Source organism: Saccopteryx leptura, chromosome 2, assembly GCF_036850995.1.
Source record: "Saccopteryx leptura isolate mSacLep1 chromosome 2, mSacLep1_pri_phased_curated, whole genome shotgun sequence".
Taxonomy (NCBI): domain Eukaryota; kingdom Metazoa; phylum Chordata; class Mammalia; order Chiroptera; family Emballonuridae; genus Saccopteryx; species Saccopteryx leptura.
Window position 1 is genome coordinate 345,573,110 of NC_089504.1, and position 12,389 is coordinate 345,585,498.

At 43.8% G+C, this 12,389-nt stretch overlaps 1 protein-coding gene across 1 annotated transcript; it reads left to right on the top strand.

Annotated features, from left to right (window-relative positions):
- The first annotated feature begins 964 nt into the window (after positions 1-964).
- Positions 965-1,915, top strand: KRTAP29-1 (keratin associated like protein 29-1). The gene has a single exon (XM_066366340.1). The coding sequence runs from the start codon at positions 965-967 to the stop codon at positions 1,913-1,915; it is 951 nt and encodes a 316-aa protein (XP_066222437.1).
- Positions 1,916-12,389: the final 10,474 nt, after the last annotated feature.

Here is a 12,389-nt window from a genome sequence, read left to right on the forward strand (position 1 = left end):
TTGATAAGCAGAGGTAAGTATGCGTAGCAGTTTGATCTGGCTGATGGTTACAGTCACTGGAGTGCGCAGATGACCCCAGCACGGAGCTGGAGCCACCTGTCCGTTAGCAGGCTTCTCTGCACAAATGTCAGCCCTCTATCACTATGTTAGAGTCCCCCCCCCCCCTCCCGGCTCCTCCAAAGTTGGAACGGCTAATAGATAGTTAATTTCAGAGGTTTGGGGTTAGCCCAACCTAGGTTTGAATCTTATTTCTACCCTTTGTTGCATAATTTTGGAAACATGGTTTAAATTCTGCGTTAGTTTTGCTGCTTTCAACATGGTGATGATAATTACACCTACTAACTTAGGGCCATTGCACAGATCCTATGAAAAATGCAGCCAAGGACTTGGTACATAGTAAGTATGCAGCAAATGAAGCCATTACTATTGTTAAAGTTGGATTTCAGGAAAGCCAAATGGGAAGGTTCTAGAAAGGATGTCCTGGGATGCACTGCCTGCTTGTCTGTTCGCCGTCTCTGACATCGTCCTCCCTTAACTGGGTCAGGCTTCATTTCCTGATTGAATGGTGCAGAGCTGTCTTCCTGGTGGAGGAGCGAGCTGCTTTGGCTGGGCTGCGGCCTGATGGGAGGTCAGTGCCGAGGAAGGCTGGCTTCGGGGAGGCTGGCACTCAACCTTCAAGGCGACAGCTCATCCCAGAGCACGAGCAGCATCAAGGAACCCAAACTTAGCAAAAAAACTCTCCACTCAACAGACAAGTTTTAAAAGTGGGGACAACATCAACCAGGCTCCTGAAGCTTGCTAATCAGATGTTTGTGTGCAGACTGGTAGAAACAATAACAAGGAAAGATGCTATCTGTCAGGCCAACACCCCTAATGAAGGACTATAAAAGCCCCTGTGTAGCAGGTGTCTTTCAAACTCAGTATACTGAGTTTGTGCCTTCCCGGCAAAGTTAGCGCCAGCACCATGGAGGACAGCAATTGTCCTGGAAACAACACGGCTACTCCAGCTGTGTCCACCATCACCATGCACCCAAATGGTGGCAACTTCCGAAATGGTATCTGTTTGCCTAGTTCCTGCCAGAGCAGAAGATGGCAAGAAAACCGTCAGCCACCAGGCAGTGCCCCACATAGCTGTGAACCTGCTCCTTGCCAACCTACCCGCCTTCCAGCCACTTCGTGTGTGAGTTTGGTTTACCAACCCCTCTGCTCCTCCACAGCCTGCTGTGGATCCAGCCCTGATCAGCCTCCGTGTCTGGGAAGCTCATGCCAGCCCTCCTGCTTGGAACCCGCCAGTGGTGAGGGGAAGTTCTGCGAAGCCAGCCCCAGTCAACAGAGCTCCTGCCAGGAACCTGTCTTCATGTCCGGATCATGCCAGGTAGCTTGTGGCCAACCAGTCTGCTGTGACATTAGGTCTGGCCGGCCATCTAGCTCTGAGGTAACTTCCTGTCTTGAAACATCTTGCCCACCAAGCAGCTATGCAGCTAGTCCATGCCAGCCAACCTGCTGCCAAGGAGATTCATGTCACCTGATTAGTGGTAGAGATCAGCCCTGCAAAGCAACTTATTACCAGCCCATGTGCTACATTTTTAAGACTTGCCAATCAGTCCCCTTTCAGCCACCTACTCGTGCGTTTGGTTCCTGCAATCCTACTTACCGTGTGACCTCCCCTTGCCAGCCACTGCTCTGCCAACCTTCCATATCCTTTATCTGCCAGCCAGTGGCTAACTGCCAGCCCCCTTGTCCTGTACAGAACTCTTGCAAACCAGCTTCCTGTGGCACCATGTGTACTGGCCAACCAACTTGTGGTGGACCCACTTCCTGCAACCAAAGTGCCTACAAGCCCCTTTCCTCCCAACCAGCCTGCTGTGTGACAGGGTTAGGCAAATCGTTCAGTGGTGGCTCCAGTTTCTTCTGACCAACTCTTCCACATCTCTGCAAAGCCAGCACCTGCTTGCCGACTTCCTGCCAACCAGCCATGAGTCCAGCTTCTGTAAGGCAGCTTGGTTGATGGAGCAGTCTCCATACTTCCTCCGACATCTGCAGCTGTCTGCAAGAGTACAGCCATCCCATGGTGCCGGCCTCCAGCTGAGCACAAGCGCTGCCTGCCTGCTAACGTTACTCCCCGTCCAGCCCTGCATTCTCTCCAGGTACCAGTGAGGGAACTTGCCCAGCCACTAGGAGAGCCTTCTTTTTTTGTTTGTTTGTTTTGTTTTGTATTTTTCCGAAGTTAGAAGTCGGGAGGCAGTCAGACAGACTCTGGCATGCACCTGACTGGGAGCCACCCAGCATGCCCACCAGGGGATGATGCTCTGCCCATCTGGGGGATTGCTCCTTTGTGGCTGGAGCTATTCTAGCACCTGAGGCGGAGTCCATGGAGCCGTTCTAAGCACCTGGGGCCAACTTGCTCCAGTGGAGCCTTGGTTGCAGGAGGGGAAGAGAGAGACAGAGAGAAAAGAGAGGGGGAAGGGTGGAGAAGCAGATGAGCACTTCTCTTGTGTGCCCTGACCTGGAATCAAACCCAAGACTTCCACATGCTGGGCCGGTGCTCTACTGCTGAGCCAACCGGCCAGGGCTAGGAAAGCCTTTTTAACCAAGGAGAACCTATCAGCACGCGTGGACCTGTACAGCTTGCATTTCCTCATGTCAGTTCATTTCACTTCAGCAAAGCCTCCTTTCCAGTTTTTCTTTTGATGCTGCCCAGTCTTTAAAAAGACTCCTTCGCTGCCAACTGGTAATAAAAATGTGACTGGTTAAGCATTATGAATAAGACTCTCAGAGTCTTTCCGTGGGTCCTCTGAGTCAGTGGGTCTGCATCTGGTCTGCAAGGGCAGCGGGTGTCTAGAATTGTGGCGCTCAGGCTGGAAGAGAGTAAGGATGACTCCCTGGTTTTCAACCTTTATACCACCAAGAGCTTTTTTGAGTCAATTGGACTCAGCTTCCCGACAGTGAATAGATTTGGGAAGCCAAAGACAGATATGGTCCAGGGAAGCCATAGATTAAAATAAACACAAGGTTTCAGCCACTGAAAACAGCTAAGGGTTGATTCACCTCTTGGCCAATTTAAATAAAATAAAAAAACTCTTTAGAAACCATTGGCAGTTGTTTGCTCCATTTTTGATAGTTTAAGAGACAGTTTTAAAAACAATTATTCAATAGTTTAAGGGAACTTCTGACCAAGTTTTATATTTCTAGTGTGTAACTACTGAATATAAACCTTTCTAAAATGGTAGCCTTGGTTTCCATTGGGGAAAGCCTGGATGAAGATTTGCAGCGTGTACTTATAACAATGGCGCAGAGCCCTTCCTCGAGGGACTCTGGCTCCCCATTAATCAAGGGGTACTTGGTCTGCACAGGCAGGCAGGTCTGAAACCCCCCAAAATTCTCACACAAGTTCATAGGGGGATGTACACTATGGTGTTTTTGTGATGACACAGATTTTAAAGAAAGTTTGTGGCCTACCACTAGGAGAGCAGGCAGCCAATATAGGGTGAGTCCTACCCTGAAGTACTGTATTAGTCTGGTTCTCCAGAGGGAAATAATTAATTAATTTAAAGGAAAAGCACACAATTATTTGCAACTGAAGTCTGAGGTCCAAAAAAAAAAAAAAGTAAAAAAAGGAAGAAAAGATGAGAGGAAACTTGGTATCTCAAAAGACATTACTGTGGAAGGAATGTCTTCCAGAAATGACACTTTGATGGGTACCCTGTTTAAATTCTCGCCCCATATCTTCCATGGAGATTTCAGAAATGCTGGAGGAAGGATGAGGCTCTGGGAGGTGGGATGGATCCTACCTCAGTCCTGCACAGAATTTTCAACAACGCTCCTTACAAGTTGAAGGAGTTACCTTTCCTTAAAGATTTTGCTTCTTAATACTAGAATTCTGGAGATACTTTGCACTAGTTTTTCGATCCATCTAAGTCTATTTTATTCCTTTTATTGTTCCAATTACAGATTTATTTCTTGGCTGTACGGGCAAATGTCTCCTGGCCATCTACCGACATGCAGGCTGCATGTTTTAAACATGTCAGGTGTAAGAGGTGTTGGGAAGCCTTGTATCTTTCCTATGCTTGGTTGGCAACAGTTGAAATAACAGAGCCTTTATGAGCTCCTTTTAGGTTTGCTAGAACTTGTTCATAAAACATCTGAACCTCCCATTATAAATAATGTTCTGCCGAGCCTGGACATGCTCTGAACTAAATCTTTACACTTCAGTCTTGGGTCAGGAGCAAGTTGAAAAACACATGGAAGTTTTGAGACAAGTATGACAAATCCCACCATCCAGATTGACATTTTTTTGTACCTGCTTTGGATCTTTAGAAACCGTAATTGAAGCAAAACATTTTTGATAAAGTTGAAGTCCCTTTGACCCTCTCCAGTGCCGTTTGTCTTTTTCCCTCCTCAGATACAGCCCTGTATGCCCTTCTAGTCACTGTCCCATTATATGAAGACACAAGCAACACATATGCACTATTTATAAAGTATTCATACAATATATAAATACACAGTGTTAGGGTTTGGAAATTTAAGAATTCAAATATATATATATATAAAATGTAAAGTTATGAAATTTACTTTTTTCTTCATTATTGTTTTTAAGAAGAAATATTTATTAACAATTAAGATATATAGTAAAAACAAATAATTAAACTTTGAAATGAATAATTAATTACTTAATATGAATTAAGAATACAATTTTAAGTTGCATTTTGATACCTGGATCTGTTTCCTTATATTAGTTACCTATGACTGCATAACCACTGATCCCAAAACTTACTGTCTAGAAACAACAAACATTTCTTATCATGGTTTCTGTGGGTTGGAGACCCCGGGTGGCTTCGCTCGGAGCCTCCAGCTCAGGGTCTGTAAGGAGGCGGTTGTTGAGGTGCTAGCTGGAGCCGTAGTCACTCGATGGGTTGGGCAGGGAAGGATTTACTTCTGAGCTCACTCCTGTGGCTGTCGGCAGGCCACAGGTTCTGCCAGGTGTTGGCCAGAGATTTACTTCCTTGCCACCTGGGCTTCTCCATACTCTGGCCCATTGCCCACCTGGCAGAGCAGCTGGATTCTCTCAGGGAAAGTGGTCTGAGAGGAAGAGACTGAGCACCTAATATGGAAGTCACAGGCCCTCTACAGCCTAATCTCGGAAGTGACATCCCACCATGTTCACTGTATTCATTAGAAGCAAGTCAGTGAATCCAGCCTGCAATCAAGGGGAAGGGACTACAGAAAGGCATGAAAACCAGGGGGTGGGGATAGTAGAAAGTCATCTTAGAGGTTGCCTAACACCGCCTGCATCTTGGTCACCCCGTGATTCACATGCTAAATACACTCCTTCCCTCTCTCATCTTATCACAGCATGAATTCAAAGGCCAGACTCTCACCATTGAAATCAGGTCCAAGTGTAGATGAATGTCCTTGGCCATAGCTCCTAAGAAGCTTTCAGAGTACAATTCCTCCAGATCTGTAGGCTTGTGAAACTAAAGACACGCTTCTCTGGCTCTCACACAGCATACAATAGTGGGACAAGCATAAGATAATTAATATAGACATTTCTTTCCTAGCGTTGGGGAGAATGGGGGCTATAAAGCAGTCACTAGTCTAAATCTGAAATCTAGCTGGGCAAATGTTGGAAGTTCTTGATTAGGTTTCCATGTCTGGCAAGAACGCTCCATGGCTCTTGGTTTTGCCCTGTGGGCTCTTGGTTCTGATCTCTGAATCATCTTTCTTTCCTCATGAAAAATAGCCAGCAGAATTCTGGAGGTCCAAAGACTTCTCATTCTATGCTGTCCTTGTACTCCTCTGTTCAAGTTGGAAATACTTTTGCATACACAATTCTGTGATGTCTGGGACTTCAGTTAGAAATATCCAGATGACTAGGGGCTAGAATCACCTAGCTTCTTCGCTCACGTGCACAGTGCCTGGGCTTGGATGACTTGAAGCCTGGGCTTAGCTGGGACCATCAACCAGAATGCCTAGAGGTGGCATTTCTGCATAGCTTGCACTCCTCTCTGCATGCTGTCTGGTTTGGGGGAGGGATCATTCCAGGAGGGAGCACACAAGCTGGGTCTTCAGCAAGGCTGGCGGCAAGTGGGCCCATTCCCAATGCAGGTTTGATCACAGCAGCTGTGCCCGCATCAGGTGGGCCAACAGCAGGTGGTCCTGGAACAGGTGGGTTGGTAGCAGTGATTGTAGCACGAGTGGGTCATGGTGTCAGGTGGGGAGAGTGGGTGTCCACACAGAGTCAGGTTTCCAAAATATATATATCTTAGGATATATTCTTTCCTGGGTTTTTATATTGATTTTGTAAAACTTAGCATCACTGAGAAGGAAAGACCCTTTCCTGATTACGCTCCTTGTAATTCTCTATGACTCTGAAGGATGGCTTGGGAGGAAGCTGCTGACTAAATGTGATACATCTTACTAAAAGAAATAGACTGGTTGATTCCTCAGTTGTTCTTCAAATAGGTTTTGTCTTTGAGATGATGAGGTTCAAGAAATGATCTTGGTAGTGCCTGGAATGGGATATGAGGGAAAAGCTTATGGCCAGTGAAGAGGTCAAGATGTTAGATAAATTAACTGTATAGAAGTTAAAGTCACTGAACATAAAGACAGGTCTAGAAAGACAGTGATCCACAAATGAATGATGGAAGCTCCTGAAAACAGATAGAAAATAACGAAAAGGAAGGGTAATGGCAGTACAATCTGATGGTATGAACTTCAAAGCAACTAAAGTTTCTGAAGGCAGAAAGGGGTGATGGCTTTGTTAGTGGCAAAGCCACTTTGAGAAGTAGGTTTTCTACTCTGACAAGTACCTTGGTCAAAATTCAGGGCAATAAAGCCTGAATGATCATTGACTTCATAAACTGGCTTAAGAATCCTGCAACTCACCCGTTTATTTACACAATCATTCTGTGATGTTCCTATTACTTTTATTTGAGTCAATACTTGACCATCTCCAGAGAATGGGATACTCTACCTCCACAGGAAACAATGTTTCTCTGGACAGCTCCAAGAGTGAGTTTTCACTTATTTTTGCCAAATTAGTATTGATAGCTCCCATAATTGGTCTTGTTTCTTTACCCCATAAGGCCACACAAGATACATCTAACCTGTCTTCTCCAGACAGATATTCCCATATTTGAAGACCCTGGGGCATTCCTTTCCCCCAAAGATTTTCTTTTCTCTTGGATAATCATCACCAGATATTTCCAATCTTCATTATGCAATTTGGTTTCCAGTTCCACTCCCAGGAGAGTTGCTCTCCTCAAAACACTTTCCAATTATTTAATATTTTTTAAAAAAAGGGACACTAGAAGAGTTTAAGTCAAGATCTGGCTATTGTCTAACCAGCCCAGGATGTGAAGTAATCATCCTTTTCTTTTGAGTATAACTTATATTTCCCCAAGGTTATGTCTGCCTAAAGATATAACTAGGTACTATTCTTTGTTATATACCTCAGCCCTGTTAGGAAATTTGCTGGGACTTGAATGACTAAATCTCTGTTTAGTAAGGTGGCATTTGTCTTCCTATAGGGGACATTTGTGTCACTCCTCAAATGGTTTTCTGGTTCCTGTGTTTATATTCTCTGCTACTGACTTTGCATGCCTGTTGCTAAGTTCATATTCCTTCTCCAGTCATAATAATGTCATTATTGTCATTGTATGGAACAGAGAATTCTTCAAGTTCAGATTTAACATCAACTTCAGGTATAGGGCTCCTTATGTTAAGTTCAAGTTAGCCATAGTGTTTCCTCCCTCCAGACGCTTCGAGTATCTGCAGAAAACTCTTCAGTAGCTCTGCCCCAAGCTGTCTGCCTAACTGTCCCTTAGTACATCTTTATCTAGGGTCTCAACTTGAATTTGGGGTCAAGTGCTTATTGTTATTGGGAAAAGTGAGCTGTGTTGTTGGAAATGAGGCATGTCTTGGCAACCGTTGCGCTGAATTCAGTCGATATTTCTGCACTGTCTTCATAAGGTATTGTGAGAGTCCTTTTCAAATGGCCCTGTTGAAATTCAGATTCATATTCTATTAAATTTCACTGATCAACTAATATAGCAAAAATACAAAGTTAAATCATTTGCTATGACTTGGTCTAAGTGGGCCCGTGTTCTTTTTTCTAGGGGTTCACAAAAGGTCTTTTGAACAGTCCATTCTAGAATCCTTTTCAGAGGCGAGATCAAACTTAAAGGTGCATGATTTGCAGAAATGTGAAAATGGAGTAGGATTTGCTTGTCTGAACACATCTGGCATCTCTCGTTCCCTCAGATTCTTCAGGGTCAATGTGTGCTTTGCTTCTGTTCTCTAAGTGCTCTGGGACATGATGTGCATAGCATGAAGTGACATAAGTTTACTCAGAGAATCTAGATGTGTGTGAAATCTATTTGTCCTTATACGTGTCTAGTCATGTTTCCAATTTGATTATTCCCCACTGTTTAAAAAGACACCAAGTAAAAGTCTTCAACCTTCACATTCTTTGTGTAACATTCCACAGGGAGCTGTCAGATCTTATCTCAGCTCAGGGTTTCAGTAGGAACTAAGGAGAACAGATCCCTTTTGCAAGCCTGAATTTTCCTTGCCAGAAACTGACATGTTGACAGTTCATGAATCATGAGTTGGGTGAGAAGTTGACTCAAATGTATCACCCCCAAAATTAAAATAAAATGAAATAAACTAGCACCACAGTGAAGAGTTTACTTCATATTAAACTTAGATATTATTTTGAAATGAGGTTTGATCTCCTTATTCAGATCAAAAAGAATGAAACCCTCCCCTTCCTTTTACGCCCCTCTCCCCCATACACACTGTTGAAAGTTTTTATTTTGGTTTGGAAGAAAACATCACAATCTTCATTTTTTTTAGAAAAAAATTAACTCACACTTGAGGGGGAAAACAATATATGAATAAAACATGAAAAGCCCTGGTACTCTAACACCCCACCTAAATCCTGGTCCCCTGGGGCAAACTTCTGGTTTCCGTTTATTATGCCATAAATCTTTCCCTTTCCAGATGGTTGGTTGCCTTCCCTGTTTGAAAGATGGAAGGACAGGAAAAACAGCACTGATTTCTAAATCGCAAGCACAAACACAGGATTATCAACACAAAGTAACAGAAATTTGTCCTGTTTGATGTCTTTGCTTAGGATTGGTGTATAAAAAAATACTTTTTAATTATTTTATGGTTGTAAAGCCAGTAGCCACGGACTGGGCCACTATCACAGCAGCCCGGCCCTTGCAGGTTCGCATTGGATTCGGACAGTCGGTAAAGAAACAGCGGAGCCAAAAACTGATGGGCCATAGCCTTTAATCCTACCTTGCACCCGGCGGGCAAGTAAAAAATACACACTGGGCTCCAAAACCCTGTCACACTCAGTGCTCACAAAGCCACTGACTTATCCGAGTTTCCTAGAATCAAAGGTTTCCAGCCCACCAGCCTTCTTCTCCACAGTTCCACATCTCCTTCCTTATCCCAGATACAAACTCTACACAAACTGGCATCTCACTCAGCACTCCGCCATCTTGGCTGCTTCTCCTGGCCTCCTCCACATGGCCTTTCTCTGCTCTCCTCTGCTCTCTCTTCTAATGATGATCTCAGGAACCAAGAGCCCAAACTCCCGTTTTGCCCCCACTTTATACTGTAGCTTCACAACCTCTAATCCAATATACAAAGTAGGGAAGTCTCTAATACAAAGTCACCTCTGAGGCATGATTGGATTGTACCACCCCACACCAAAAAGGGTAGGAAAGGCTTAATCCCAAAACCAAGCCCCAGGCTACAAGGATTCTGCCTGCCTTTAGCCCACCCCAACACACATTAATACCACCTGGGCAACGGCCTCTTTAACAAAGTGAGCATAATACATTTTATCTGCCCAACAATGGTGTTTTTCTTTCCATTTCTGTGTGGTGTTTTTCTTAATTAATTAAAAACAGTTTTTTTCATTTTATTTTATTTTTGTCTGCCTCAGAGAACCGGGATCTTCCTTCATTTTTCTCAGTGGTGTACCATCCCTATTTAATGCTCGGTTCCTGAGCCTTTCTTTCTAATTAATAAGTACTATCTAATATAATTAACTGCAATTCTTTAAGTTAGGTATCTTAGCTCCCAAAGGTGATTTGCTGAGATTTGAATGTGGTAGAATCTGTCCTTTTTCTGTCACTTCTGTCAGTCTCTCAAACATTGAATGGCAAATGATCAATTGTTTTCAATCTACAACAATGAAAATTTCATACGGTTCAAACTAACATATTCCATACTTGGCCTCTTTCAATCAAATCCTAATACGAAGCTCCTTATAACTTTCTCTGGTATGTCCTTATACAATAGAAAGTATTTTAAAAGGTATTAGGACAATAATCACACACAGGAAAATAGTTTTAAGACAACTTAAGCCATTCTTTTTACCAATGTCCTTTAGAATGGAATTTTGCTTGTCATTTTGCTGGTTGTTTTGATATCTATTTTAACAACTAGGGTACATATCAGACTTGTCCTGAGAAATTCCACCCCCGAAAAGCAAAAACTATGTATAATTTCTCTTATTATGGTAATCCCAAATGTGGGATAGGCATAATGGACTTTGATAAAGACGGTTAGGGCTAAAAAAAATATGTGTGATGACTGAGGCAGCCTCATAAAGGTCAATACTGAAACTAAAGATGAGTAGGGAGTTGTCCCAGTGCCTATGAATCAGAAAAACAGAATGGAAGAGGACGCTGGAGACATAAATGGTCCAAAAGACATGTATAAAGAGCCTATATAGCCCTGGCCAGTTGGCTCAGCGGTAGAGCGTCGGCCTGGCGTGCGGGGGACCCGGGGTCGATACCCGGCCAGGGCACATAGGAGAAGCGCCCATTTGCTTCTCCACCCCCCCCTTCCTCTCTGTCTCTCTCTTCCCCTCCCGCAGCCAAGGCTCCATTGGAGCAAAGATGGCCCGGGCGCTGGGGATGGCTCCTTGGCCTCTGACCCAGGTGCTAGAGTGGCTCTGGTCACGGCAGAGCGACGCCCCGGAGGGGCAGAGCATCGCCCCCTGGTGGGCCGAGCACCACCCCTGGTGGGCGTGCCGGGTGAATCCCGGTCGGGCGCATGCGGGAGTCTGTCTGACTGTCTCTCCCCGTTTCCAGCTTCAGAAAAATACAAAAAAAAAAAAAAAAAGAGCCTATAGGTCCCAAACACATGTGGGATTTTCCTATGTGTGTGGTATGACATTTGGTGTTAATTTTGTTCATCTCATTGGTGTGCCCATATAAATGGGTTCATTTGATAACAACAGTGCTATGGCATCAGGAAGTAAGTTTCCTCTTATAACCCACTTTCTCAGAAACTTCTTGGCAATGCCCTGAACCTCATTGGAGCTGTAGAAATATTTGACGGTAGTGACTTGATGATGACTAGTTTGATGACTAGTTCAGAGCTGCTGCAAACCAAATGAGTGTGTGTTCTTGCGATGGGCTCCTGATGCTCTACGGCAGCCCTGGCTGAAGTTCATCGTCCTAGTCCAGTGTCTTAAAATTTGGCCTCCTGCCTTTGTGCTGTGGGGATAGAGGTGGAAGCATTTTGTAAAATATAAGATATCCTCTAAATCTAAGGGCATATGAAGGGTATACTGTACACATAATTTAGGTCACAAAAGGAAATAGGAGATGAGCAGCATTTATTAGGTGATAAATTGTGAAATGCCTTAGTTGCAAAGGAGACAATTCAATGACTGTAGTGGGTAGAGAACAAATTAAAACACAACGAGGAAGTGTGAAAGAAAGCATTTTAGAGGTGGAAAAATTAACCATTTAGTAAGCCAGTTAGCAGGGGTGAAGGATGGGAATGGAGTATCATACACATATCTAATTTCTAATGACATTCATTAGTTAAATCCAAATTACCACCAATGGCTATTAAGACCAACTTTTTAACAAGGGCAATGAAGACTAGGATATGCTTTTAAAATTTTTTTAACCAAATTCTGTTATTTCTCTGATAACATATTATTTTACCAGCTTGTTTTATATATATATTATATACAGAGTGTCCGTAAAGTCATGGTGCACTTTTGACCAGTCACAGGAAAGCAACAAAAGACAATAGAGATGTGAAATCTGCACCAAATAAAAGGAAAACTCTCCCAGTTTCATACCTATTCAGTGCAGTTCAATGTGGGCTCACGCACAGATTTTTTAGGACTCCTTAGGTAGCTATCCCGTATAGCCTCTACAGACTCATCCCTGACTGATGGCCTACCAGAATGGGGTTTTTCCACCAAACTGCCGGTTTCCTTCAACTGCTTATCCCACCGAGTAATGTTATTCCTATGTGGTGGCGCGTCGTTATAAATGCGCCGATATTCACGTTGCACTTTGGCCACAGATTCAAATTTAGCGAGCCACAGAACACACTGAACT

Bases quoted from the DNA above. Each gene is read 5' to 3' on its own strand.
- KRTAP29-1 (XM_066366340.1), top strand. From the start codon at position 965: ATGGAGGACAGCAATTGTCCTGGAAACAACACGGCTACTCCAGCTGTG.